This window comes from Ciconia boyciana, chromosome 13, assembly GCF_034638445.1.
Source record: "Ciconia boyciana chromosome 13, ASM3463844v1, whole genome shotgun sequence".
NCBI classification, from domain to species: domain Eukaryota; kingdom Metazoa; phylum Chordata; class Aves; order Ciconiiformes; family Ciconiidae; genus Ciconia; species Ciconia boyciana.
The window spans coordinates 18,524,400-18,547,837 of record NC_132946.1 but is presented as its reverse complement, the minus strand read 5'-3'; the positions used below and the strand labels follow the sequence as shown (position 1 = coordinate 18,547,837).

At 60.7% G+C, this 23,438-nt stretch overlaps 1 protein-coding gene across 12 annotated transcripts in view; it reads right to left on the bottom strand.

The window, feature by feature from the left end:
* Window positions 1-6,673: 6,673 nt before the first annotated feature.
* CAPN15 (calpain 15) overlaps window positions 6,674-23,438 on the bottom strand; it is a 62,196-nt gene continuing 45,431 nt past the window's right edge. For 11 of the 12 annotated variants that reach the window (XM_072878297.1, XM_072878302.1, XM_072878301.1 and 8 more), the window contains 11 exons: window positions 20,695-22,192; window positions 16,519-16,727; window positions 16,088-16,271; window positions 13,036-13,259; window positions 11,880-12,005; window positions 10,642-10,794; window positions 10,248-10,409; window positions 9,700-9,929; window positions 9,341-9,501; window positions 8,859-9,037; window positions 6,674-8,652 (listed from right to left, as the gene is read on the bottom strand). In XM_072878297.1, the coding sequence (XP_072734398.1) occupies window positions 8,475-8,652; window positions 8,859-9,037; window positions 9,341-9,501; window positions 9,700-9,929; window positions 10,248-10,409; window positions 10,642-10,794; window positions 11,880-12,005; window positions 13,036-13,259; window positions 16,088-16,271; window positions 16,519-16,727; window positions 20,695-22,192 (3,304 nt within the window). In that variant the 3' untranslated portion in view covers window positions 6,674-8,474. Of the gene's footprint in view, window positions 8,653-8,851; window positions 9,038-9,340; window positions 9,502-9,699; window positions 9,930-10,247; window positions 10,410-10,641; window positions 10,795-11,879; window positions 12,006-13,035; window positions 13,260-16,087; window positions 16,272-16,518; window positions 16,728-20,694; window positions 22,193-23,438 lie in introns of all 12 variants that reach the window. The other variant, XM_072878303.1, reaches the window with a different exon arrangement.

Below are 23,438 nucleotides of genomic sequence, written 5' to 3'. Positions count from 1 at the left end.
GAATGTCTGAAAATGGAGTTGAATCGCTGGGGAGGAGAGGACTGCTCAGTCCAGTTGGTTTGAGACCTTTTCAGGATGCAACAGCTCAAAACTCTTCAGGCTGCTGCCCTGGTGTTGTGAAACACTGGCTCTGGTCACCCAGGTACCAAAAAGGGAGGATTTTGTCGGGGTCTGGTGCACACGGGTGGATGCTGGCCAGAGGATGCAACACCAGCATCCCAGGGGCTTTTATGTCTTTAGGAGTAAATTCAATGAGCAGGGAGAGCTCAATCCCCAACAAAGCCCTCGGCAAACATCAGGAGAAAGAGGGGAAATGAGGAAAACATGGGGCTGCGCGAGTGTGCTCTGGAGCTGCCCTTCCTGCAGCGGTGGTTGCCTTCCTGGGTTTGTTTCCAACCCCTGGCAGCCATACAGCCAGGAGACCATGGCTGGAGAGCAGCCACCGAGCTCCTTCCCCTCCTCCAGCAGGAGCACGGTCAGGAGGTGCCCGTGTTTGTCCAGTTCAGTCCTGGGCCAACTCACTGCAGTCCTTATCGGTCCCCGGACATCAGAGGAGGGTGGCATGAGCAGAGGCTGGTGGTTTTTAGCACGCATCCCTCCACGGCCCAAAGAGCTGCTGACCTCCCGGGCACGGCGTGAGGTCCATCTGTCGCGTGAGCTTCTAGCCCGAGGACAGACTGCACGACATGGTCCTGAGCATTGCTCAATGCTGGGGCCGTGTCTCCCAGGCACGGCCGGCTCCGGCCACTCCCCTCCGCTGCCGCGATGCCCAGCCGGTGCCCCCAGCCCCCCGGCAGCAGTGCATTCCCCCCCGTGCTGATTAACATCCCAGTTACGCAGAGAGAGAAATAAAAGGGGGCTGTGCAGCCCCTTGGCTCATCGGTAACCCAGGGTGGAGGGATGGTGTGCACAGATGACATGAGCGTCAATTAGTTTCTCTCTAATGGCAGGAGGAGGATGGGGGCTGTTGGGGGCGGTCGGGTCATCCTGCAAATGCAGAGCTGGAGTCCCGGGAGTGACCTGGCTCGAGGGAAGGGAAGGATGCGGCCGTGGTGCGGGGAGCCCTCTCCATGCTCACGTCGTGCTGGCTCCCTCCTGCCATGCACCTTGGGTTTGCCTGCAGGACCCCAAAAGTGTAACCCCCACCCCCGGGCTCCCTTCCCATTTCCTTACCTAGCACAGGAGCCTTTTTTGGGGAAAAAATTCATTTGGGGAAAAAAAATCCAAACCCAAGCTCAACTCCTCCATCCAGGGACAACTAGACGGGAGCGGTGGGGTGGGCTAGGAATGAGAAGACCCCTGGGAAGCCGCGGCTCGGTGCCTCCTCCCCCTGCGGGTCCCTGACCTCCCGTTTGCCTGTCAAGAGCGAGCTCCACCACTGAAACACCCCCTGTCAAATTAGTGAGTCAGAAGACGTAAGAGAGACCACCGCTGCTAATTTGTACATTAACTGGTTCTGACAGAAATATTTCACAAGTGAAAAAACAGAAAATGTGCCTCAAGACAATGTGCAACTTCCGTACCAGCAAACTTCTGCTTAACTATGCGGTGCCTGAGGAGGGGGGACCCCCCGTCCCGACAAGCCCTGGCGGGAGCACGGGGATGGTTTTAGCCCCGGGAGCTGCTCCTGGAGCGGCTGGATCAGGCCCTGGGCTGGGGGACCGCAGGCAGGCGGCTGCAACCTCACTGAAATGGGGGGGGCAGCAGGTCCTGGCACCGCTCCCTGTCAGCAGGGAACGGGCTGTCAGGGTGGAAGGGGCTCGGTGACAGCCCCCTCCTCGCCCTGGGGACGGACCTTTTGCAGCACCCCTCCGTCGCCCACCCTGCTTTCAGCAGCTCCCCGGGTCGGGGCCTGCTCCTTCTTGCCCCCCGCCCCAGGGTAGGACCTGCCGGGGCTGTCCCCATCGTCCCCATGTGGGATGAGCCGTGGGCCACGGGCTCCAGCCGTCCTGCCAGGAAAAGCCGCCGGTGCAGGCAGCCGCCAGTGCAGGCAGCTCCCAGCCGTGCCCAACCCAGCCCCGCTGTGCCCCAAGGGAGAGCGCTGGGGTGCCAAGCCCTCCTCAGCACCCATGGGAACGCCTGAGCCAGCCTGTCTCCCCGCCCGGCACTGCCATCTCCTCAGCACAAGCAGCATGTGGCGATCGCAGCGGTGGCCAAAGCCGGTGGCCAAGCCCCTCTGCCAAGCAGGACCCCATCCTGCTACGCGGATGCACCGAGAGCGAGCGGCTGCCTGCCGGGGACGCCACGTGGCCCCTCACCGTGACCTCTCGCCCTGCCCCGTCCTCCCCTGTGCGGGTGCCGGCCGGGGCTGGCACGGGTGCGTGTGGGGGCGCGGGTGGGAGCAGGCGCGGGGCTGAGCCGGGTCCTCGGGCCAGCAGCATCGAGCACATGATCTGTTGTGGCAGCTTCCCTGCAGCCTGGAGCCAGCCCCGAGCGAGCGCTGATGATGGCTTTAATTGCTTTCAGATTCGATAGCCCAGCCCGTGACAGCCCGGGCGGCGCGGCCGCCGCAACCCCAGCTGTGCCAGCCGGCCCCGGACCCCGGCGCAGCGCCTCGCCCAGCCGCCTTCGCATGGAGAGGACGGGCAGGAGGAGGTGAGAAGCTGCCCTGGATTGGGGCTTTCTTTTTCATCCCAGCGAAGTCTTCTCCATGGCCTGCCCGTGCCTGTGGTCCAGACGGGGTGGGTGCCTGCATCACCCCCTGAGCCTCGTCCCGGGGGAAACCCACCCAGGGGACAGCACAGCACCCTGGGATGCCATCGCAGCCCTGCTGTGAAGCCACCCGGCCATGTGCCACTGTGACCCCCAGCTGAGGACCCCACAGCAGCCCCCCCACCACTGTCAGGGTGCAGCTCTGCCGTACCCCCATTCAGGGTGGGGGAGATGTCAGGGGGACGCGGATGGGGCCCGTGATGCAGCAGGGGCTCAGGCTGGCCCTCTCCGGTGGCTGCGTGCCCCCTCTGCTGCCTGCATGGCCATGTCGGGGGGCTGGGGGCTGCCCCCAGGGCAGTGGGGGGGTTCCCAGGGATTCTCCCCCATCTGAAGGTCCAACTCCTCCCCACCATCAGGTCCTCACCCTGCCCGGTGGTGGCCGTGTGGGGAGCTGGGGGTCTCCAGAGTAGGGGGTGAGGGGCTGCTCAGCACCCACAGTGGCACCCACGGGCTGGCCCTGACCCAGTGGTTCCTATGCTTACATCCTCCTCCTCCTCCTCCCTGCTGCCGGGCTCTGGGCTGCCTCCCCCAGCTCCAGCCCAGACCAAGTCAGTGCAGGCAGCTGCCGACAATCTCGCCAATGGCTCCCTGCCCGACAGGCAGCAGGGTGTGCTGGAGGGGAGCAGGGCGAGCACCCCGGCACCCAGAGCTCCCCTCTGCAAACATGGCGCTGCAGCAGGGCTGGGAGTCCCAGTCTGAGCCACCATCCTGGCACACGGTGCCAGTGCCGGCAGGGCCGCGTGTCCCTGGTGAGAGGGACCGGCCAGGAGCCCTGGCCCCAGCAGCACCCGCTCCCTCCAGGGGTGCCAGAGTTGGCGTGGCTTTACCTTGCAGGCAGCCCCCCCCCCAAACCCCACCCTGGTGTCTGCAAGCTGGGCAGCAGCAGGCAGTGGCTGCTGTGTGCGAGGGTGAAGGCAGCGGTGGGCTCCTCCATCGCTCGCCAGCTCCTGGCAGAGCATCAGAGTCAGCCGAGGATGAGGAGGGGGCCAGGAGGTGGGTGGGGGTGCAGAGCCTCCTGCTCAGCTGAGCCGGGGTGGTTGCTCCCATCCCCGATCCATTATTGCGGGCAGTGCTGGCGGGTGGTCCGGGGCAGGGACTGCATTATTGACGAAGGGGAAGGCAGACGTCAGCGCAGGCAGCGGCGGTGCAGGCAGGGCCCCCTCCTGCAGCACTCAGCCCCGGGCAAAGCACTTTGCCTGCGCCGCAGAGCCGCAGAGCAGCCAGGCCTGGCCCGGGGCAGCCGGCCCAGCAGCCGCAGCCACCGCAGAACACTTCGGCAGCGGCCTCTTCCCACGGCTGCAAAACATCCTCCTCGCCTGGGACGATGCCAGGCTCGGGGCACCCTGGGCACGGTGGCATGGGCGGGCAGCCATGCCCTTGCAAACCCCACTCCGGCACTGGCACTGCAGCTCTGCCCCTCTCCAGCCCAGCGCAGCGCTGGTGCTGCTCTTTTTTAAGCCTCCCTCTGTCTCTAGGCGGAGATTTGTGGCGTAAAATGCACAATATGTTCTATCTGCCCTGTGGGAGCCATAAAATATTCACCAGCAGCTCCCATTATAGTCAGAGTGAATCACAGAGAGCGCTCGAACCCTCGCTCCGTGATGTACCCCCTCCCCGCGCAGCCCCAGCACGGCTGCGGGGCCCCTGGCAGTGGTGGTGCCAGGGCCCGAGAAGCGGCCAGCGCCCGTCTGGATCCCGCAGCAAGGACCCACGTTTCCACCTCTGGCCCTGGGAGCCACCCCCGGGCTCGGCGGGTCAAGGGGTGGTGATCGCAGGACAGCGCACACCTTCGCCTGCCTGAGCATCCTCATGGCCAGCCAGGGAGGAGCAGCATCAGCCCTGTGCACGGAGGGGCCCAGCGCTACGGGCAGCAGGAGCAGCCAGCAGTGTGGTGGGCTCACGGGCCCACAGCAGCCTGCCCCGCTCGCCCTGTCCCACCAAGAGTGACCTGGCGTCCCCAGGGTGACTTGTGCTGTCACTTGGCTTTTTGAAGCCACGTCCCCTTGATGAGTGTCTTACAGCCGTGCCAGGGCCCGGCAGGACAGCCCCTGCCTGCTTGCTGCTGTCATTGTCACACATGTGCTCCAGCCTCTATACCATTCATACGGGTCGGTACAACGGCACGCTTCCTCCCTCGCCCCTTGTCCTGCTGTCTGTCCTTCCGTCTGTCCTTCCCTTCTGACCCACTGCTCTCACTGCCTGTCCCCATCTCCCCCTTCGGACCTCAGGCTTAAGACATGACAGAGTCAAGGGATGACAAATTTACTGATGAAGCAACACACTACTCCGAAGCTGATGTGTCAAATACAATTATATCGTTTGACACACAATTATATGTAATTATAAAGCAGTTAATGCTGGCTCAACCCTTGTGAATTACGCACAATTACAGCTTGATTTCACCTCCCTCTCCTCCATGGCCACTGCTCTCAGCCGTTGCCTGGTTGGTGACCCTGGGGGTGTCCTGAGGGCTCCCGGTGGCTCGGGGCCACGGGCAGCATTGCTACCGTACACCACCAGCCACGCGCCTGCTCCTGGGAGATGCTGTCCCCTCCACGCACCAGCCCACCCGGTGCCTGAGTGTCCCCGGCTGCGCCGGGCGCTGTCCTGCCGAGCTCCTGGCACAGCGGGATTTGCCCCCAGCACTCCGGAGAGCCAAAGGCAGGACGCAGTTGCCCACCTGGACTGGCCACGCAGCCACCATCACAACAAGGGCCACCACCAGGTCACTGGGCTGAGACGACCGAGTGTGTTCTTGGCACCGAGCAGCACAGATCGGGTGGGGGGGACTCCGTTCACGTGTGGGGCAGCCCCGCGGTGGTGACCCGCAGCGGTTTTAGCCACGCAACCCGCCCGGCAGCCCCGGGAGGGAGCGGGCAGGAGCGAGCAGGGCCCGCGCAGGCAGCCTGCCCGCAGAGGCAAGGGCAAGGGGCTGCACGGCTGCGAGGGTTAAACCCTGCCTCTGCCAACGCGGCTCCTCGCCCTGAACAGACTGAGGGGAGAGGAGGGGAGTGCAGCAGTGCCCTCCCCGCCAAAATTAACTCTCCATCTGTTTCTCCCCGGCTGAGGCTGATGGCTTGTGACAGGGCCTCCTGAATGCAAAGATGTTTCGCCCGGAAAAATCTATTACAAGTTGCTGTAAGAAAGAGCGAAATCCTCTCCTTCTGTCTCTCCCTACTGGTCTCAAGGTGCCCACCCCGGGCGAGAGCGGGCTGGCACGCAGCCGGCCGCCTCCGCTCAGCCGGAAAGCTCTCCCCAGTGCCAGCCTGCCTCGCCCGCGGCCCAAACCGGGAGGCGGGAGGGAGGCTGGGTGCTGCCCTGGGTGGCGGCGAGGATGAGGAGGCCGCTCCTTCGTCCCCGACCTGGGCACGGTGGCGGTGACACAGCGGCCCCGGCCCCGGCCCCATCGCACCCCTCGGCCCTCCCGGAGCCCGCCGTGGTGTTCCCCGGAAACCGAGGCAGGAGGTGCCTGGCCCTGCCCGCCGGCTGGGGCCTGACCCTGGCCGGGACCTGGAGCCCCGCGCCGGCCCCGGCCGCTCCCGGGGCGCCGGAGCCCCTGCCCCGGGCGGGCAGCGGGCGGGCAGCGGGCGGGCAGCGGCTGCCCTCTCCCGGCGGCGGCGCGGCCCTGCTCGGCCCGGGGAGAGGGCAGCTGCTGCTCGGTTTACGGGAGTTTCTGGATTTCGCTTTATTTTCGCCCCTTTCTGCTCCCCTGCGCGGCCCTTCCCGGCCCCTGCGGCCCGAAGCGCAGCCAAAGAAACCTGAAACGGAACTTCGCCCTTTTTTTGTGCTCAGCGCTACTTTCAGGGCACTGAGGGATGCCCACCGCTCCACAGAAATGGCTTCAAGACTCCTTGCTTGGACACCAAGAATCTCACGGCCAAGTGGCGGCCAGCATCCCTTCTCCACCGTCCCCTCCTGGTGCTGCAGCCAAGCACAGTGAAACCAGGCAGCTTCAGTAAAAAACAAAACTTTATTTGGTCCATCAGAACCTGAGTTTGAAAACCACCCATGGATAATTCGTATCATACAGGGATTACTGATCTGATTTACAATTGATAAAATATCCTATGTTTCTTAAGAGCTGGACAGTATTTACAGGGTTAAAAATATTCACAGCTCAGAAAGACACAAAGAGAGAGGAAAAAAGTGAAGGACAAATCATCTTGAGGAGGAAGGCGCAGGGAAGAGAGAAAACAGATCAACAAACAAAAATATGGACAGAGCTTGGCTCAGCAGCCCTGGCTGGGGGGGCCAGGAGGGTGCCAGGGCAGCCCACCCCCCCTGCCCACCCCTCGGCTCCCCGGGGTGGGAGGGAGGGACAGGGGGACACGCTGGGCAAGCCCCACAGCCCACACATCCCCCTGCCCGCGCTGGCTGGGTGCAGGACACGGGGTGCAAGCTGCCCCCCCCAGCACGGTCCCCGCCAAAACAGGGCCCAGCATCTCCCACTGCCCCCCCTAAGCAACATGGAAAGGAGAGGGTAACACCAGGGGACCCCCAAAACACACACACACACACAGAGGCATGCCCGTGCCAAGCCACAACGCCCTGAAACCGTGGTGTCAGCCCCTGCCACGGAGCACTCGCCAGGGCCAGCGGCACCCTGAGGCTCTTTGCAAGCCTTCTCCCTATGCTCATCCCTATGCTCACTACCTCCCACGGGACTTGGCCTCTGAAGCACGGGGCTCTCTGCTTCCCCCCCTCCCTGGCACATGGCAACGTGGTAAAGCCACGGGGAGCTGCTCCCCGAACCCCAGGTCTGTACCTGCTGCCCTTCACCCCTCGCCTCCGCAGGGCACGGGGAGGGCAGGCCCCTGCAGGGCTGTGCCCGGGGGGCTGAGCCCAGCTCCGGATGCATGGCTTCTCTCCAGGCACTGCTTTCAGCGGCCGCCTTTGCATAGTAACACTTGTGTGACGAGTTGAGGGGGGTCCCCGCTGCCGCAGCCCCCCTGAGCATTGCCCCGTGGCCCCGCTCCCCGCTCTGGAGCAGCAGCAGAGGAGGGCACCTCTGCATTTTGCCCTGAGGTGCGGTGAAAACCTGGCAGCAGCAGCTTTCTAGAACAGCCCAGCGCCCTCTCCTCCCCAGCCCCGGCACGGCGCAGGCATCAGCCCCAGCACCTGGGACGGAGGGTCCAGGCACCGCAGCAGATCCCCACCACAAGCACCCAGCATGGGCGACACCACAGTGGGGTGACCCTGGCACCCCCCGGCCCGGCTATGGTACCTCGGTGCCACGTTGGTCCTGGCAGCAGACGATGGGGGGAACAAGACAGTGGGAAGGGCCCGGGGACAGACGGAGGGTCACACAGATGGACAGACGTCAGAGGTATATTCTTTTTTTTGCAGCGCCAGAGCCCTGGCGCTGCGGGAGGGGGCAGAGTCCTGAGCATGGTGCCTGGGAAGGGCCTTGACAGCAACCTCCAGCCCCCCCCTCCCGCAGCCCCCCACTGCGTGCCCGGGGCAGGCCGAGGGCTCCAGGCCCCAGCGTGGGTATGGGGCAGGTGGGATCCTGAGATGGCCCCGTGCCCCCAGCCACTCCTCATAAAGTGCGTGGGGGGCCGGCAGTGCCGGGGCGGGGGGCGGCAGGCAGAGCCGGTCCTGGCCCTGAGAGCTCGCCCCGACCCTGCGGCACAGGGCAAAGTGCTGGCTGTGATGCTCCGGCTCTGCCCCACGGCTCAGCGCTGACAGCTCGGGGGACAACCCCAGGCCAGAGGCTCGGTGAAAATAACGGGGGAGCGGAGCGGGGAGGGGGAGGTGCTTCGTCATAGGGGCCGGGGGCCGTGGAGCCCAGCGACCTCAGGCGTGAGCAGTGGGTTGTGGGTGCCCTTCGTCGACATCCAGTCATTGAGGAAGGCCTGGGTGGCTTTGCGGTGGGCCAGGCGGTGGGTGATGGAGAACCCGGCGTTACCCTCCAGCTGGGAGAGGATCACCAACACCTGCCTGCGAAGAGAGCGACGGGCTCAGGGCCAGGCAGCTGCCTGTGCCCGGGCAATCCCACCCCCTGCCCGTCACCCCAGCACCCACCCTCTTCCCACACCTCCCCACCAGCCCCAGGTTCTGCCTTGCTCCAAGCTCCCCAGCGGCCAGCAGCACCCGCCTGCCCTTGCCGGGCAGCCCCCGCCGCCCCGCCCCTGCCTACCCCGGACCTGTGCAGGGGGGGGACGCTGTCCTGCGTTTTGAGGCTGCCGCGCGTGGAGACGACGTTGAAGCTGTCGGTGCAGTCGCACTGGACGTGCAGGTAGGACTTGGGATGCCGGTTCTCCACCACCACAATGAGCCCTGCCCAGCCGTGCGTCAAATAGTAGCAGGTCATCCCCTCACGGCCCTGGGGCAAACAGCAGGGTCAGGGGTGTGAAGCCTCCGGGCACCCCTGCCCCCGAATCTTAGCCCCTGGACCAGCATCTTCCACCTCCAGCCAAGGGCTGCCCATCTGCTGGGGTACCCCATGCCGCCCCAGGGAGCGAAGGGGGTGGGCATCCATGAGGTAGGAGGGGACTAGGTGGCAGCCAGAGCTGGCACAGCCCTGCCTGACTCCTGCCAGACTGAGGAGACAGCAGAGGCAGGGTCCAGGCTCCCACTGGCAGCATCACCCCCCCTCCAGCCCCTGCCCTGTGCCACCCGTGCCCACCTCGTGGCGCTCGCCCTTGTTCTCGGTCAGCAGAATGATGGCGTCTGCCAACGTGGTGGGCTGCGCCTCCACCTGCTCCACCATCACCAGGCGGGAGCTGTAGATGGCCAGGATATAGCTGGAATAATCGGTGGCCGGTCGGCTGCTGGTGGGACTGGATGCTGCGGAGGAAGGGGGGATCAGTGAGACTGTCACCAAGCCCACAACCCCCGGGAGCAGGGTGCTGCTGGGTTGCTGCACGTGCAGGCAACCTCCACCCCCAGCAAGGTCCCCACAGTGAGGATCGAGGGCTTTGTCACCTCTGCCTCCCCCAAGGTCTCCGCCAGCATCGCCGTGGGGAGGGCAGCCCAGCCCCTTACCCTGGGCAGCAGCGGGGCCTGCCAGGGCGGTGCTCCAGTGGTTGAAGGCACAGCACACGACGGCGTACTCGCCCGGCTCCAGCATGATGTCACAGTTGACGAACTTCTTGACGGCTCGTTTGCTGTGAGCCATCAGCCGGCCCAGGCTCAGCTTGTTCCCGCTGGTGAAGGTGGCCCGGAAAACCATGATGCACAGATCCAGCAAGTGGCTGTCCACCGTGTCTGACCGCCTGCGTGGGGAGGGGGAGAAGGGTCACACGTCACCCGAGCACTGCCCCGCGGAACACGTGGAGGCCACGGGCAGGACGGCGGATCCAGAGGAAGAGTCCTCCCGCTGCCTTAAGTACCCAGCCCCAGGAACCAGCGTGCGTTCAGAGCTTGGGTTTCAGCTAAAGTATGAGCAGACCCTGAGAACTGGAGAAACGGCAGTGGGGGCCTATCCCCGAGCTCTGCCACCCTGTGGGATGGCATAGGGTGAGAGGGCGATGCGTTTGGGATTTCTCCTGTGTCCGGGTCACCGCCTGCAGCCCGTGCGCTGCCCAGCTCACCTGCTGCCCTCCTGGAAGAGGGCAAACTCCAGGGCGGCACGCTCCAACACCGTCAGCGATGTCACCGTCACTGGCCCATTGGCCTTGTTGGGGAACATGCCCTGCACACGCACCTCGTGCCAGTCCGAATGGAGCTTGCAGATATCCACGGAGTCAAAATACCTGTGGGGAAGCTGGGCTCAGCCCCGGTGGGGTCCTCTGCGGGTACACTGCTCTGCCCCATGCCCCAGCATGCTGCAGCTCAGGCAGCCGGGAGCTGCAGGCACCAGGAGGTCACCTGCACCCCCCTGGGGATGCCTGGTCCTGTCTGCCCCATCTTGACCCCCATGTCCCATTTTCTGTCCCCTGCCTGTCTTCCTGCCCCACAGCCTCTGCCTCCTGGGCACTACCGTACTTAATGAAATCGCTGTACTCCATCCAGAAGACGCCCTCGCTGCTGCCATGGGGCATCAGGTCATGACGCAAGGGAGCCGGCCAGTGTGGCCACTCATCAGACCAGCTGCCGTTCCAGGAGAAGCGGCCCCAGGGGTTTCGGAGCCGCAGTAACCTGAGGGCAGGGGAAAAAATTATGTCAGAGGCCCAGGAGGAAGGAGAGCACAAGGAAGATCACCTCTGAGATGCTCTCCCAGCTCTGCAGACCCAGCCAGCTTCCCGCAGAGGGCACCATGCCACTTCTGCCCCTGCCTTTCAAAGCCCTCACAGCATCCCAGGCCTAATTTGCCACCCCACCAGGGCCCCAGATGCCCACATCCTAGAGCTCTGGATCTGCTGTAGCTCCCTCTGCCCCTCCCTGCCCAAAGGGCCTCCAGCCAGGCACTGCGGGGAAGGGGCTCAGCTGGGAAGGGGCTGCTGAGGTGTGCCTGGAGCTGCACAAGCCCAGGAGTGACATGGATGAAAACGGGGCTTCATACAGCACCCAGGCTGTCGGGTGCAGCACGTCTTTCTATCCCCCCACCCTCCAAAGGTGAGAAGGATGCCCTGATTGCCTCATTGAGTTGAAAGAGCTCAACTCAATCCTCTGCATCTCGTGAGAAGACCAGGTGAACCGTTCCGCACCATAGGGCGTCCTGGAGCAGGGCGGCCTTGGACGTGGAGCCAGTGCCAGGCAAGGACGGCTTATACGACAACAGAATCACAGAATCGTATAGGTTGGAAAAGACCTTGAAGATCATCAAGTCCAACTGTAAACCTAACACTACCAAGACCACCACTACACCATGTCCCTAAGCACCTCATCCAAACATCTTTTAAATACCTCCAGGGATGGTGACTCAACCACTTCCCTGGGCAGCCTGTTCCAATGCTTGATAACCCTTTCAGTGAAATTTCCTAATATCCAGTCTAAACCTCCCCTGGCGCAACTTGAGGCCATTTCCTCTCGTCCTATCACTTCCTACCTGGGAGAAGAGACCGACCCCCACCTCTCTACAACCTCCTTTCATGTAGTTGTAGAGAGCAACAGCATTTACATCACACCCTGAGATGGAGAAACAGCCCTTGCTGGCCATGAGGACGCAACACTGAAGAGTCCCCGAGGTCTTGTCCAGCATGCACTCAATTTCCCCAGGGTTTCTGCTCGGGCTGTTGGCAGGAACATCTGCTGTACCACGCCAGCCTCCATCCCGAACTCACCTGAAGCCTTGGACATCCCGCACGTCCAGGATGGAGTAGGCGTGCCGTGGACGCAGACCCATACTCTCGTAGGCCACATCATCCACTTTCATGTTCCCTCCACCACAGGACGCACCCATGAGGAACCTGCACAGGGGACAGCAAAAGCCTCGGTGTTCTGCCAGGCCTGGCATGGGGGGGAAGCTCGTCCCTTCCGCTCGAGGCACGGGACAGGCTGCCCCCCAGCAGGCTCCTGGATATTCCCTCTCTGCAACAACACTGTAAACCTCCCCGGAGCACTGCCCCAGCCCCACTGGCCAGAGCTCTGCCTGGGCAGCAGTGAGCTCCCTCCGCCCGCTCATGTGCATGCTTGAGCCCGGGCTCTGTGGCAAGCTTCTCTAGCAGTGCTCTCACCTGCAGGGCTGAAAGCTCTGCGGAGCTTTGCCCAAACCTCACCCGTTTTCTGCCAGGCCCCAGGGTCCTGCCCATCTCTGATGGCTGGCAGGGCTCAGCCACACGGAAAGGCAAGCGGCATGTCTGCCTCCACTTCGCAGGCAGCTGGCCCATTCTGCAGGGGTGAGGACAGGCTATTTGGGGCGGGAGGTCTCCACCAGCCAGGCTTGGGGGGACACCACATGCTGGGACCTATCAGCCTCCCATGTGGCCCCGTACTGCAGGCTGGCAGGAGCAACCCTGCCTTCAGCCAACCTAACTGCCCTCCCGCTCCTCCTGCCAGAGTGATGAGCAAGAGGCCTTTGCTTTTGCTTTGTCTCCTATAGACTGCCTATAGTCATGCCCAGGTATGGCCAGCAAAGATTCCACATATGGGTGGGAGACACGTGCAGGGTGAAGCACTTAACAGTACAAAAAACTCAAAGCAAAGCAAGCAGGCTCAATGCCAGCCACTTCAAAACTCCTGTAAGACAGCAGTAAACGTGCACAGGAAATTCACCAGGATTTTAATTTCATATGAAAATTAAACAAAGGAGAAATACTTTCTTAGAGCTTAGAGAGGGAGCTCCATCAACGCTCCAGATGAATGCCAAGGGTGGTGGACTGCACACTAGGTAATGCACTAGCCCCTCTCCTCTGAGCCTCTACAAATGAGAGCGGCCCCCCTCGCCCCCCTCTCCGAGCGTCCATGCTCCTGCCACGGCGCCCTGCTGCCTCGTCTTACCCAGCCTCCTTAGAACTCAGCATTTTGGCCCAGATGAGGTCAGTGTCAATGGGCTCCTCACGAGGGTTAGTGGAGCTGACCTGCAGCATCAGGCTCTCGCAGGGGGCACCCGTTAGTGTAGCCAGGCCTTCAATAGCACGCCCCGCCTGGAGGGCAAAGTACGAACCATGAAGCTTGGCCAGCGCCTTCTCAATGAGGGCGACCCACAACTGCTTCCTCTGGGCCTGCAGAAAGAGGGAGAAACACGTCACGAGCCACCCCAGGCCAGAGATGGGAAAGCAAAGGCAGCGTGTGCAGACAAGGCAAAGCCCCGCTCACCCACCCCTGCCAGCCCTCCCGCTGCGATGGGAGAGGGAGAGGCAGGAGCAGCAAGGCCAAGCCACCAGGAGCTTGTCCGCATGAGACCAAGGGTGACCCCGTTCACTGCCTGCTCAGTGTTTTGTTTGCACAGTTTAATTCCCCTTGGGAAAACGTCCTGGAGTGAACGCCCAACAAACCCGGATGCCAAGAGAGCCGCGCTCTGGGGTGCCCAGGCAGTCAGGCTGGCGGGGGGGGTGACCACCTTGTAAGCTAACGGTGCCTTCCTTCTGCTTCAACCTGGATTTAAAAATGTTTAACAATGGAAGAGGATATCAAGCACATCTGGAATAGATGCCTTTCACTCGCACACCGTTGCAAACCAAAACCAACACACCTTTGGCAGAGGAGGCTGCCTAGAGCACACACGGCCATGGGACTGATTAGGTTTCACCCATGGAACAGAGATGTTGTTTCAAAGACAAGCTCCAAAAACTCCCAGGCAGACAAAATCCTCTACTCCAGCACAGGGACAGTGGCCAGATGTAATGGGAAGATGCAAGTTTTGCAGGGGGGAAGCTCTCCGGAGTCGCTGTGCTCTGGTGCCAGGCTATTGCTCTTGGCATCGCTAGGCTGATTACAGATTCAGAAAGAAATGCAGAAGCTGCATTAATGCACCCAGAGGTTTGCAAAGCCTCCATCAGCCACGTCAATGTGGGCTCAGGGCACAGCCTTCACCACTACGTCCAAGCCACCGTTGCGGGTCTTCGGCGTGCCGCAGGGTGCGGTCACCAGCCGTGCTTTACTCCTGGGCATGTTCCGGCTGGGGGGAGACGCCTCTGCTCCAGCCCCTGCCTGCAGCGAGGACGCGAAGAGGAAGGCATATGAGGACAGAAGGCAAGGAGACATTTGCTGGCCTCTGCATCCTCAGCTAATCGAGTTCAGTAGCCGGTGGTTGGAGGGCAGCAGGGGAAAAGCACTGGCACACTGTGACTGTGTGCGACTCACAGGTGGCAGCCAAGAGCTGGGAGAGGAAAGGAGGGCAGCGAAGATTTCTTTCTGATTGATAAAGAAAGCTTACAAGTGCTTTTCACTGGTTTTTGAGTCCCTCACTCAACAGAATCCATGTTGTTTATTTCTGCCTGAGCCACAGCCAGGGAGCTCTGATAAGAGCCTGATTTTCCTTTATTTTTAAAACTCTCCATTTTTCCATTTTTAGCCCCCACGTTCAGCTCACACAGCTAAATGCTTGGCAGAAAAATCTCATCACGATTCAGATGCTCCTGGAAACAAAGGCAAGGCAAGCCCAGCCCATGTGAAAACCTTCAATCTTCAAAAAAAATTAAAAAGCAGACTTGAAATTTTAAGAGAGGAAAGATGGATGGGAAAGAAAAAAAACCAAGACAGGCAAATCTTATGCTGAAAATAATGTGTCTGACTGGATCCTCTATCTACTGTGAGGCAAAACATAGAGACAGACTCCTCCTTCTTCCCCTCTTCAAAGTTTCTCCTTAACAGGACCAGCATCCAGCAGTGCTGGCCATCATTTTGCCCCACTCGGTGTCCCTGGGGAGACCACCCACTGCTGGGGGGACCACCCACTGCTGAGAAAGGGGCCAGGCCGCCCAGGCTCGGCAGTGCCATACCTGTGCCTGCACAGCCCGAAGCCCCTGCCCAGAGCCCGGCCCCTCTGCCCAGAGCCAGGGTTAAGCAGGGCTCAGGAGCCAGCGCTGCCAACCACGCCAGGACTGCTGCCCCACGAGGCCCATTAGCTCCAAAGCAATTAGCAGTTGCCCCAGGACTGGGCCACCTCCACGCTGCGGAGGGCACAGGCTACTGAGCCCCCTCAAGCCGTACTGACATTAAGGTTCCCTAAATACTTATCTTCAGGCCCCATTTCCCCAGCCAGAGTCCTGTCCTGACACCTACACGTGATGCGGTTTGGGGCTGTGTGTATTTTAAAACGAGGATTGGGATTTGCAGAACAAAGTCCAACCCAGCGGTCCCGGGTCCCTGTCTCCTCCTGACAGTGGCACTTTGTTTTGTTTGGCAGATTTTGTCGCCTGAGTTTCAATAAAGACGTTCTCAGTCTCCTTCATGGACATGATCCCAGCAAGCGCCCCTGGGCCTGGAAGGCAGGGCAGGGCATAGCGTGCAGTGACGTCCCAAAGTGGCTGAGGGAGCTTCGTTCATCCTAGCAGATGCCACCCGAGTGTGCTCAGAGCAACTGAGCACTGGCTTGAAACAGGCTGATTTGTCGTGCGATCCCCTCCCTCTCCACGGTCCCTCCCTGGCAAAGCCAAGCTGCCAGACCTCCCCGCAGAGGAAAGAAACAGCTTTCCCTCAGTCCCTCGCAGTGCAAAACACACAGGTTAAAATATTTTCCTTTTGCTGTGAAGAATAAGGATGGCTTCCCCTGCAAGTGAAGTGGCTGTGGTGCAGGGAGGAGCGAGGGAAAAGCAACTGCAAATGAAACTTCTCCATCACAGCCTGGAAAATGCCAGAAGGGGCCTAAATAGATTTATATTTTGGCCTCAAAAAGTTCAGCTGTCTTGAGGGCGCAGCAAAAAGCAGGGTCCTGAGCTGCAAACACCCCACACAGCACAGAGTGGGGGCCTCACTTGAACCACAGCAGTACCCCTTCCCACTGCCTCCATTAGTCCTCTCCTGGGAGAGCTGGGGACAAGCCTCCCGCTGCCCCTGGAGCACTGCCCACCCCCTCCCAGCACCCCTCTCCCCGCTCAGGGCTGCTGACCTGCGAGAAGAGGAGGTATCCGCACTCGTCGCATGGCAGCATGTCATCCACCAGCACCGTGGTCCACGTGCCATCCTTGCACAGCCGCACTTGGTAGGCACCCTCGGGGCACAGCGTCCTCGTGATCATCACCCTCTCCACCAGCTCCGGCCGCTCGGCCAGCACGGCCAGGGCACTCAGGAACCTGCCGGCGGGACGGGACGCGGGACGGTCTCAGCGGGGCACGGGCAGGCAGCCGGCAGCTGCCCAGCCCTGCAGCACAGGGGACTGTGGTCTGCAGCCACTTGGTAAGGGGTGAGGCAGAGGATGGGGTACACGCCTGGGGGTATAAATGGGTTTGAGTAGGGCTGAGGGGTCTGATCTGGAGCTGGATGAAGTGGGGGAAAGGAGGAAGGGGTAGGAGGGTGTCGGCCTGGCTCGCTCCCCCTTACCAGCAGTTTCCCAGCAGTCCCTGCAGGATATCCGAGGGCCTGGGTGTCCGAAACACTGACCACTTCACCGTTCGGTCCTTGAAGATGCTACAGTTGATTTCGTGGGGTCGCAGCCACTGTTTCACCCTCTGCTGTACGCTGTCGCCTTCCGGGAATCCCACGGACTTGGGCCCAGGGTGGAAACTGTCATCTACAAAATTGACCTTGTTCTGCGAGAGCGAAAGGCAAGGAGAGCATCAGTGTGCAGCTGTGCGGCACGCAGCTCCCCGGGGCCTCCTGGGATGGGCTGGCCTGGAAAGCCTCCCACTGCACCCCCAGGAGAGCGGAGCCCCCAGCCCTCCTGCCTGGCCCAGGCAGCCCCTTCCAATGCCGTGTCGGCGAGCAGGTCTGGGGCCGGGAGTCTGCTGGCAACAGCACAGATGCGTTTTGTGCATCAGGCCCAGCATTCAGCCCTGCCACGAGCCGGCTCACCTCTCCAGCCCCCAAGCTCCAGACCGCGACGCAAATCCGCCTTTTTCTGTTTCACAGGAACCTCCCCGGGCAGGGACCGTCTCGCGCTTTGTGCTGGTGCTAAAAGCTGGACCGTGGGGGACCTTGGCTGCCTCTTTAAGTGGCAAAGCACACAAGCAGTGAGCCTGCGAGGAGCCACCTGGCAAGCAAACGCTCCTCAACCCAAGCCCTGTGCTAAGGGCTGAGCTGCCCCTGCTCCGGAGGGGGCACGCTGGGCTTGGCAGTCCTGTGCCACCCCCGAGGCACAGCCGTGGAGGATGTTAGGCGCACTTTTCACAATTGGATTCAGCCCGACCACAAACAGGCAAGCAATTCCAGAGTGAGGGTATCCCATGTCCGAGCCCACCTGCAATAGCTGCTCGCATTAAATACAATAGGATGGACTGAAGGGCAGATAATCCCATAGGTATTAGCCACAGAAGCAGGATGGAAGCACAGAACTTCACCAAGGGGAGAAGGGCGGCTTTTTCAGACGGTTTAACACAGGGTGAAATAAGAACCAGGATTTCTTTGTTATTGTTAATGAAATGAAATTAAATTCTTTCAGCAAAAGCCGGCTCTGATTTAAATTAGCTTTTATGCACACCAAACTAGTAGTTGTCCTTCCTCTTTTGTTGCAATCCTATGTGCACGCTTTCTATGTGGTGCCTCAATTAGCACTTCCAGCTTCTCTTTTGCAGAAGGGTGTTTTTCAGCTAATAGATGTCACTGTTCAAATACCAACGTGGGCCAAAAAGGACACGTCCCAGGCTTGCTGGCTTTCTCAAGGGGAGCAGCTGCTCCATGCAGCTGACAAGCAGCTGCCTCTGCCTTATCGGCCAGCAACCTCATCTTGCCACATCCCAGCCTCGCACACTCGCCTCTTGGGGTGCAGCAGGGGCTCCCCAGGAACCCGCTGTGCAGGGCAGTGCGGACACAGAGCAAGGCAGCAGTCCGTGAGTCAGAGCCTGTGGGCATCGCAAGCTTTGTCTCCTGTGGAGTCGCTGCGGTGCTTTTCCAAGCAGCAGAGGTGGAGGAAGCCTTCAGCCTCCCCGGTATCATGGCCAGGGTGTCACCAGGGCCAGGACAGTACTCAGCAGGACTGCAGGAGCCTGAATGCGAGCCCACAGACCTTACCAGCACTGTTGATGGAGGCAGTGCAAGAGCCGTAGCAGTGCAATTCCTCAGCAGAGTCAGGAAAGCCTGCCTAACAAGCTAATTACCTTTATACTGTGATGTCTCCCTTCACATATTTCTAAATGCTTTAGAGAAGTTGTCACTACCAATATCCCTCCTGGAGATGGAGGGAAAGAGAGGCACAAGAGCTGCAGGGACAGCGTCAGAGCAGTGGGGAGAGGAGCAGGTAACTCCTCTTGTGCCCAGGCAGTGATGAGCCTGCTCACAGATGCTGCCAGGTGAGCAGCCCTGCTTATTTCTCCTCCAAGGGGATAAATCCGGGCATCGGATCTCCTTCACTCCCCCTGCTCTGCCAACAACCCTCTTCACGCCATTCTGGGCCAGAGACGTGACCCGCTGCCACCTCTCCGGGACCGCATGGGCTGAGGAAGGCTGCTGCCTTGCCCCACATGGCCTTGCTGTCAGTAGCAAACTGTCTGATGGGTGGAGAAGAAGGAAAACAGAGATGGGGCCTCCCCCAGCACACAGAAAGGCTCCGCAGGCAGAGGTGCCAGAGCGTGGCACAGACAGCAAGAGTCTTGGGTTGTCTTTCTAGCTCTGCAGAATGTGCTGATGCATGTTGTTATTCGGAAAGGGGGAAGGATGGTTAATCAGAGGAGAGAAGTGTGAGACAGCGGGATAAGCAAGAGAGGGGACAGCACAAGATGGGGAAGCAGATGCCTGGTGCAGAGGCAGCTAGTGGAAGAGGTCAGCTCTGCCCTCCTCCCAGACAGAAGAGAAAGGGTAAGGCTAAAAGTGGGGGCCATGCATCGAGAAGTGTTGGAAAAGGCACCCCTGGAATAGCGGAGGAGGGAGCGCTCACAGCAGGAACACGAGGAGAAATCCCTGCAGGGAGCAGTGCAGTGAGGCAGGCTGCTCCATACGACTTGGGGCAGGGGGACAACAGGCGGAGGAGAACTTGGCCGGCCTGACACTCTCCTCCAGGGGAAGGCTGAACAGCCTGTGAAACACCGCGGACAGAAGGAAGCTTGGAGGCTGCCTTACATGCCAGCCCAAACAGGAGCTTTGGTGGGAGGCTGCAGGCACCCCGAGAGCAGAGCGAGCATGAGCATGAGCAGCACTGTCCCACCACCGCTGCCAGTCCTTCCCTCGGACCTGAGGAGCCCTTGACTTACCATAAACAGTGTCAGAACATAGCAGTGATTTCGTTTTAGGGGGATTTTCAGGAGATGGCCCACGCTGATCTAATAGCCCGTTACTGCCGGCTTAGCGAGCTGAACAGGCTCAGCCAAGGCTCCGACCGAGAGCTGTGCTGGATGGAGCCAAGACTCCCCTTCTTGGCAGCAGCAAGCTGCTAATTCAGCTTGGCCATCTCTCATAATTCATCCTTCAGGCCTGATTCCACTGGATGTAACAGATGTTTCCTGCCTACAGAAGAGGCTATTCACTTGCTTAAAAGAAGGGCATAAGCAGAATCAGGGTCTCTCTGCTATAAATACACCCACATCTGTTAGGATGGACACATAGCAATTAAAAAAACCCACAACCCCAAAACAGGATCATTCTCAACAGCTTCCCTCCCGAGCCAAACATCTCTGTGGTCCCCAGCCTGCACAGCAGAGGCACAGACATGGACGCACTCCTCGGACCAGGCAGAAAAAGCCTTGTCTGTACGTCAAAATGGGACTGCAACTCCCTTTCCATCTGGTCCAGAAGAGCTGGAGGCTTCCCCCAGAAGGAGGGCAGAGAAAGAGCAGCATTCACAGGAGCATCTTATGCCACTCAGGGAGAAAAATGGGGCGAAGAGAGCGGTGTTTGAGGCTGAAACCCAACAGATACTTCACAGTGGGAGGGGAGGGTGCTAGCATGCGCTCCTGAGACCCTCACCTGGAGCCAGGGTACAGCTAAACCTCAGCTGTCCTTCCCAAAACAGGGGCGAGTCATTCGCAGCTGCAGCTGTGCATTCACAAACACCAAACCCCAGAACGCCAAGGCCCAGCTCATGGTTCTTGAACACCTGCAGTTGCTGGCAGTGGCAGCAGTTCCTCTGCCTGCACCCCTGCCGGTCTTGTGAGCCTCTGCCTGCTGCATCCCCAGATTTCCTGCACCCACACATGTCGCAGTTGCCGCCCACAGACAGCAGTGCCACCAGCAAACCTGGACACACTCTTTCTCAGCCTTCCCCACCCTTGGACAGGGAAGGAGCTGTATTGACTAACTAAGATTCTCCCCTTCAACCCAGATGTTCTCTCTCGCTGATTTAAAATATCACTAGGCTTCAGAGTTAACACTCAGACTTCCTCACCCTTGGACTAGGAGTGAACTGGATGGGTCACCTTCACCCTAGAGATTATCTTGCACCAATTTAACATACTACATTTCAGTGTTAACGACCAGCACCCAGCTGTTGCAGGTGAAGATTTTCTCTGGGACCCAAGACACAGAAGGAAGCTTGCCTGTGACAAGCGATGCCCCAGACCCACGGGGGAGACAGGAAGGGGGCCCCCTCCAAGTGAAGCCAGGAGCAAGACTAGTTCAGCAAGCACTCACCTCCCGGCAGAAGGTCACGATGTTTTCCCATAGAGCTTTGGCCTCTCCCTCGTCTGTCTGCCGCCTCTTCTCCACGTGCATGCTCTCCCGTCTCTTCAGGGGCTTGAGGCCCTTGCGCTGCGCCACGTACTGCTGCGGGGTATGGCAGGCCACACAGTGCTTGGCCTTGAGCTCATTGAGCAAGGTGCAAGCAGGACAAGCCCACTGGCCTGGCCTCTCCTGACCAGTGGGCAGCTGGGATGGGAAGAGGCGGGCAACCTTGCGGGCGGACGGGGCCCTGCCGCCGCAGGAGGAGCAGCCACCCTTGTCACAAGCCCCGCAGTCGGGGCAGCGGGGGGATGGCTCGCCCTGCGTCCCGTGCTCCTGGAAACCGTGCAGCTTGGAGGAGCCACAGGCTTTGCACTTCTGGGCCAGGGTGGGGTTCTTGAGGGTGCACTTGGAACAGGACCAGGTGGTGAAGTCAGGGCTGGAGGGGCTGCACGGGGTGAATCTCACCGAGTCCCCCACCAGATTGATGGTGTCACTGCCTTTCTGGGTGCTGCAAGCCTCGCATTTGCCAGCCCCGGCGGAGTTAAGCAGGGAGCAGGAGCTGCACTTCCAGTGGGACGGACTGACGTCCATCTCCTCCTCCAGCACGCTCAGCCGCTTGTTGGACAGCAGCTCTTGGAAGCGGGCGCCTGGAGCAGCCCTGGCCTGACCCTGCGGAGAGCCCTTCTGCCCTGCTGTGCTCTGAGCCACGGGCTGGGAGGCTTCGGGCCCCGGCATCTGCAGCTGGGGGGGCACCTCCCGGCGGCTTCGGGGCACAGGGTTGTTCTGGAGCCCTGGGGAGAAGGGACTGAAGGCTGGTATCTTCTGGGCCTCTTGTTCCATAGCCACTGGGCCCTGAGTGGCCACGGCGTCACCATCAGAGATCTCTGCAGAGACTAAAGGCTGCGGGGTAGAGGGGGCCATGTGAAATCCGGCAGGGGTGATGACTTCAGGGACGACCAGCGCCTCTGGTGGGATCTTGGGCAGGGAGAGCTTGCGTGGGCCACCACAGGCAGAGCAGGAATTGGCCACTGGTGTGTTGTGCAGTGTGCAGCGCTGGCAAGCCCAGCCACTCTCCAGCTCCGCTTCATCAGGGCTCTTCCCCTCTGAGTCCTCGCTGCTGCTTTCTGCCTTGGCAGCCTCCTCCTTGGACGTGCCCTTGGGCTCCACAAGCACGGCAGGCTTGGGCAAGATGCCATTGATGACGGGCAAGGGGGAGCCGCTGGGCCCTGGCTCTGGGGTGAAGCCACATACCTCACAGGTTTCCTTGCCCAGAAAGTTCCTGAAGGTGCAGCGGGCACAAGCCCATTTCTGTTCCTCCACGCTGAGACGCAGGATGTGGTTGAGGTCGGGCTTCTGGCGGGGGGCTTCGCATATGGAGCACTGTCGCTGGCCAACGGGGTTCAGAAAGGTGCAGCGGGTGCAGGACCACTCGCGGACAGCAGCCATGGAGCCAGGAGAGTGGGAGTGGCTGGAAGAAAGAAGAAGACAGCGTGAGGCCAAGGCCACCCAGTACCAAACGGGGTACCATCCGTTTCCTGGGCTGGCATAGTCAGGACCTTGCTTCCAGGAAGGGGTCAACCATCAATCCAGTTGTGGCTCTCCAGGCACTTGTTCCTCTGGCACGGACAAATGATTTCTCCAAGTGCATGGCAATGCACTGGCTTCCACCCAAAACACTTCAGGAAGGGCACAAGAAACAGCCTTGCAACCCTGCTGACCCCTCTCTCATTGCAGGGATGCGCCCCAGCGAGCAAGCACACCGCCTCTGAGCCCAACCTCAACAATTTTGCACGTCTGCAGCTTGTTTGTAACTCTCTGGAGGAAGTGACACCCTGCTCTGCCTTCTTGCTGTTCCCAGGGTCAATTCTTTCCTCCTTCGGTGTCACTCCAGCCCACCTCTGTTTCACTTCCTGTTCCTGTCTCTCTCTCCTTTTGGCTCGCCACCACGGGCACACGACTTACCCACACTGGGATAACTGTGTTATCCCACACCAGGCACCACCGAGCACAAAAAAGCAGGTTGTGGTGTACAGTGGTGCTTTTACCTGGTTGTAGGTTTCAGGGCCAGAAGCCTGGCCCGGCCAGCCTGCGAGTGGTAGCTCCACGCTGGAGCCGAGGCGGGTCGTGGCGAGCCAGCGCCGGGACAGCTCACCGGCAGGTTCTGAGCCTAGCAGCAGCTCCTGACTGTCCCCAACCTCTGGCAGAGGCAAGGCATTTCTAATCAGCAGGCTTTGCGGGGCGCCGTGTCCCAGCTCCAGCTCCTGCCCCCCTTACCTGGGAAGTGGAGAGGCCACAGAGCCCTGCCGTCAGCACCAGCCCTCGGTTTCAGCCGCCAGTGTTGCCCGGGATTGCCTGAAGCCCTGATGGGGGAACGGGTCCAACGCACACCACAGCCACCTCACTCCAGGTCAGAAAGTCATAATAACGTTTCCCAGGCAGTTCAATGTTCAGAAAGCAAAGTGCAGCAGCACCAGCTCCACAGGCCACAGCAACCTCTGGGCCTGCAGGGAGCAGCTCTCCCTCACCGCGGCCCTCCTGGTGCTCTCAGGAAGGCAATGCCAAGCTTGCACTCAAGCTGGCAAACAGCAGAAGGAATCCCAGCCCTGCACGGTGCCCTTTGTCCCCTGCTCGGGGTCATTTCCTGGAGTTTCGAGCAAAGGTGGGGCTGAAACAGAGCTTTCTGCTTCCTCCTCCTTCACACAAGGACAAAACAG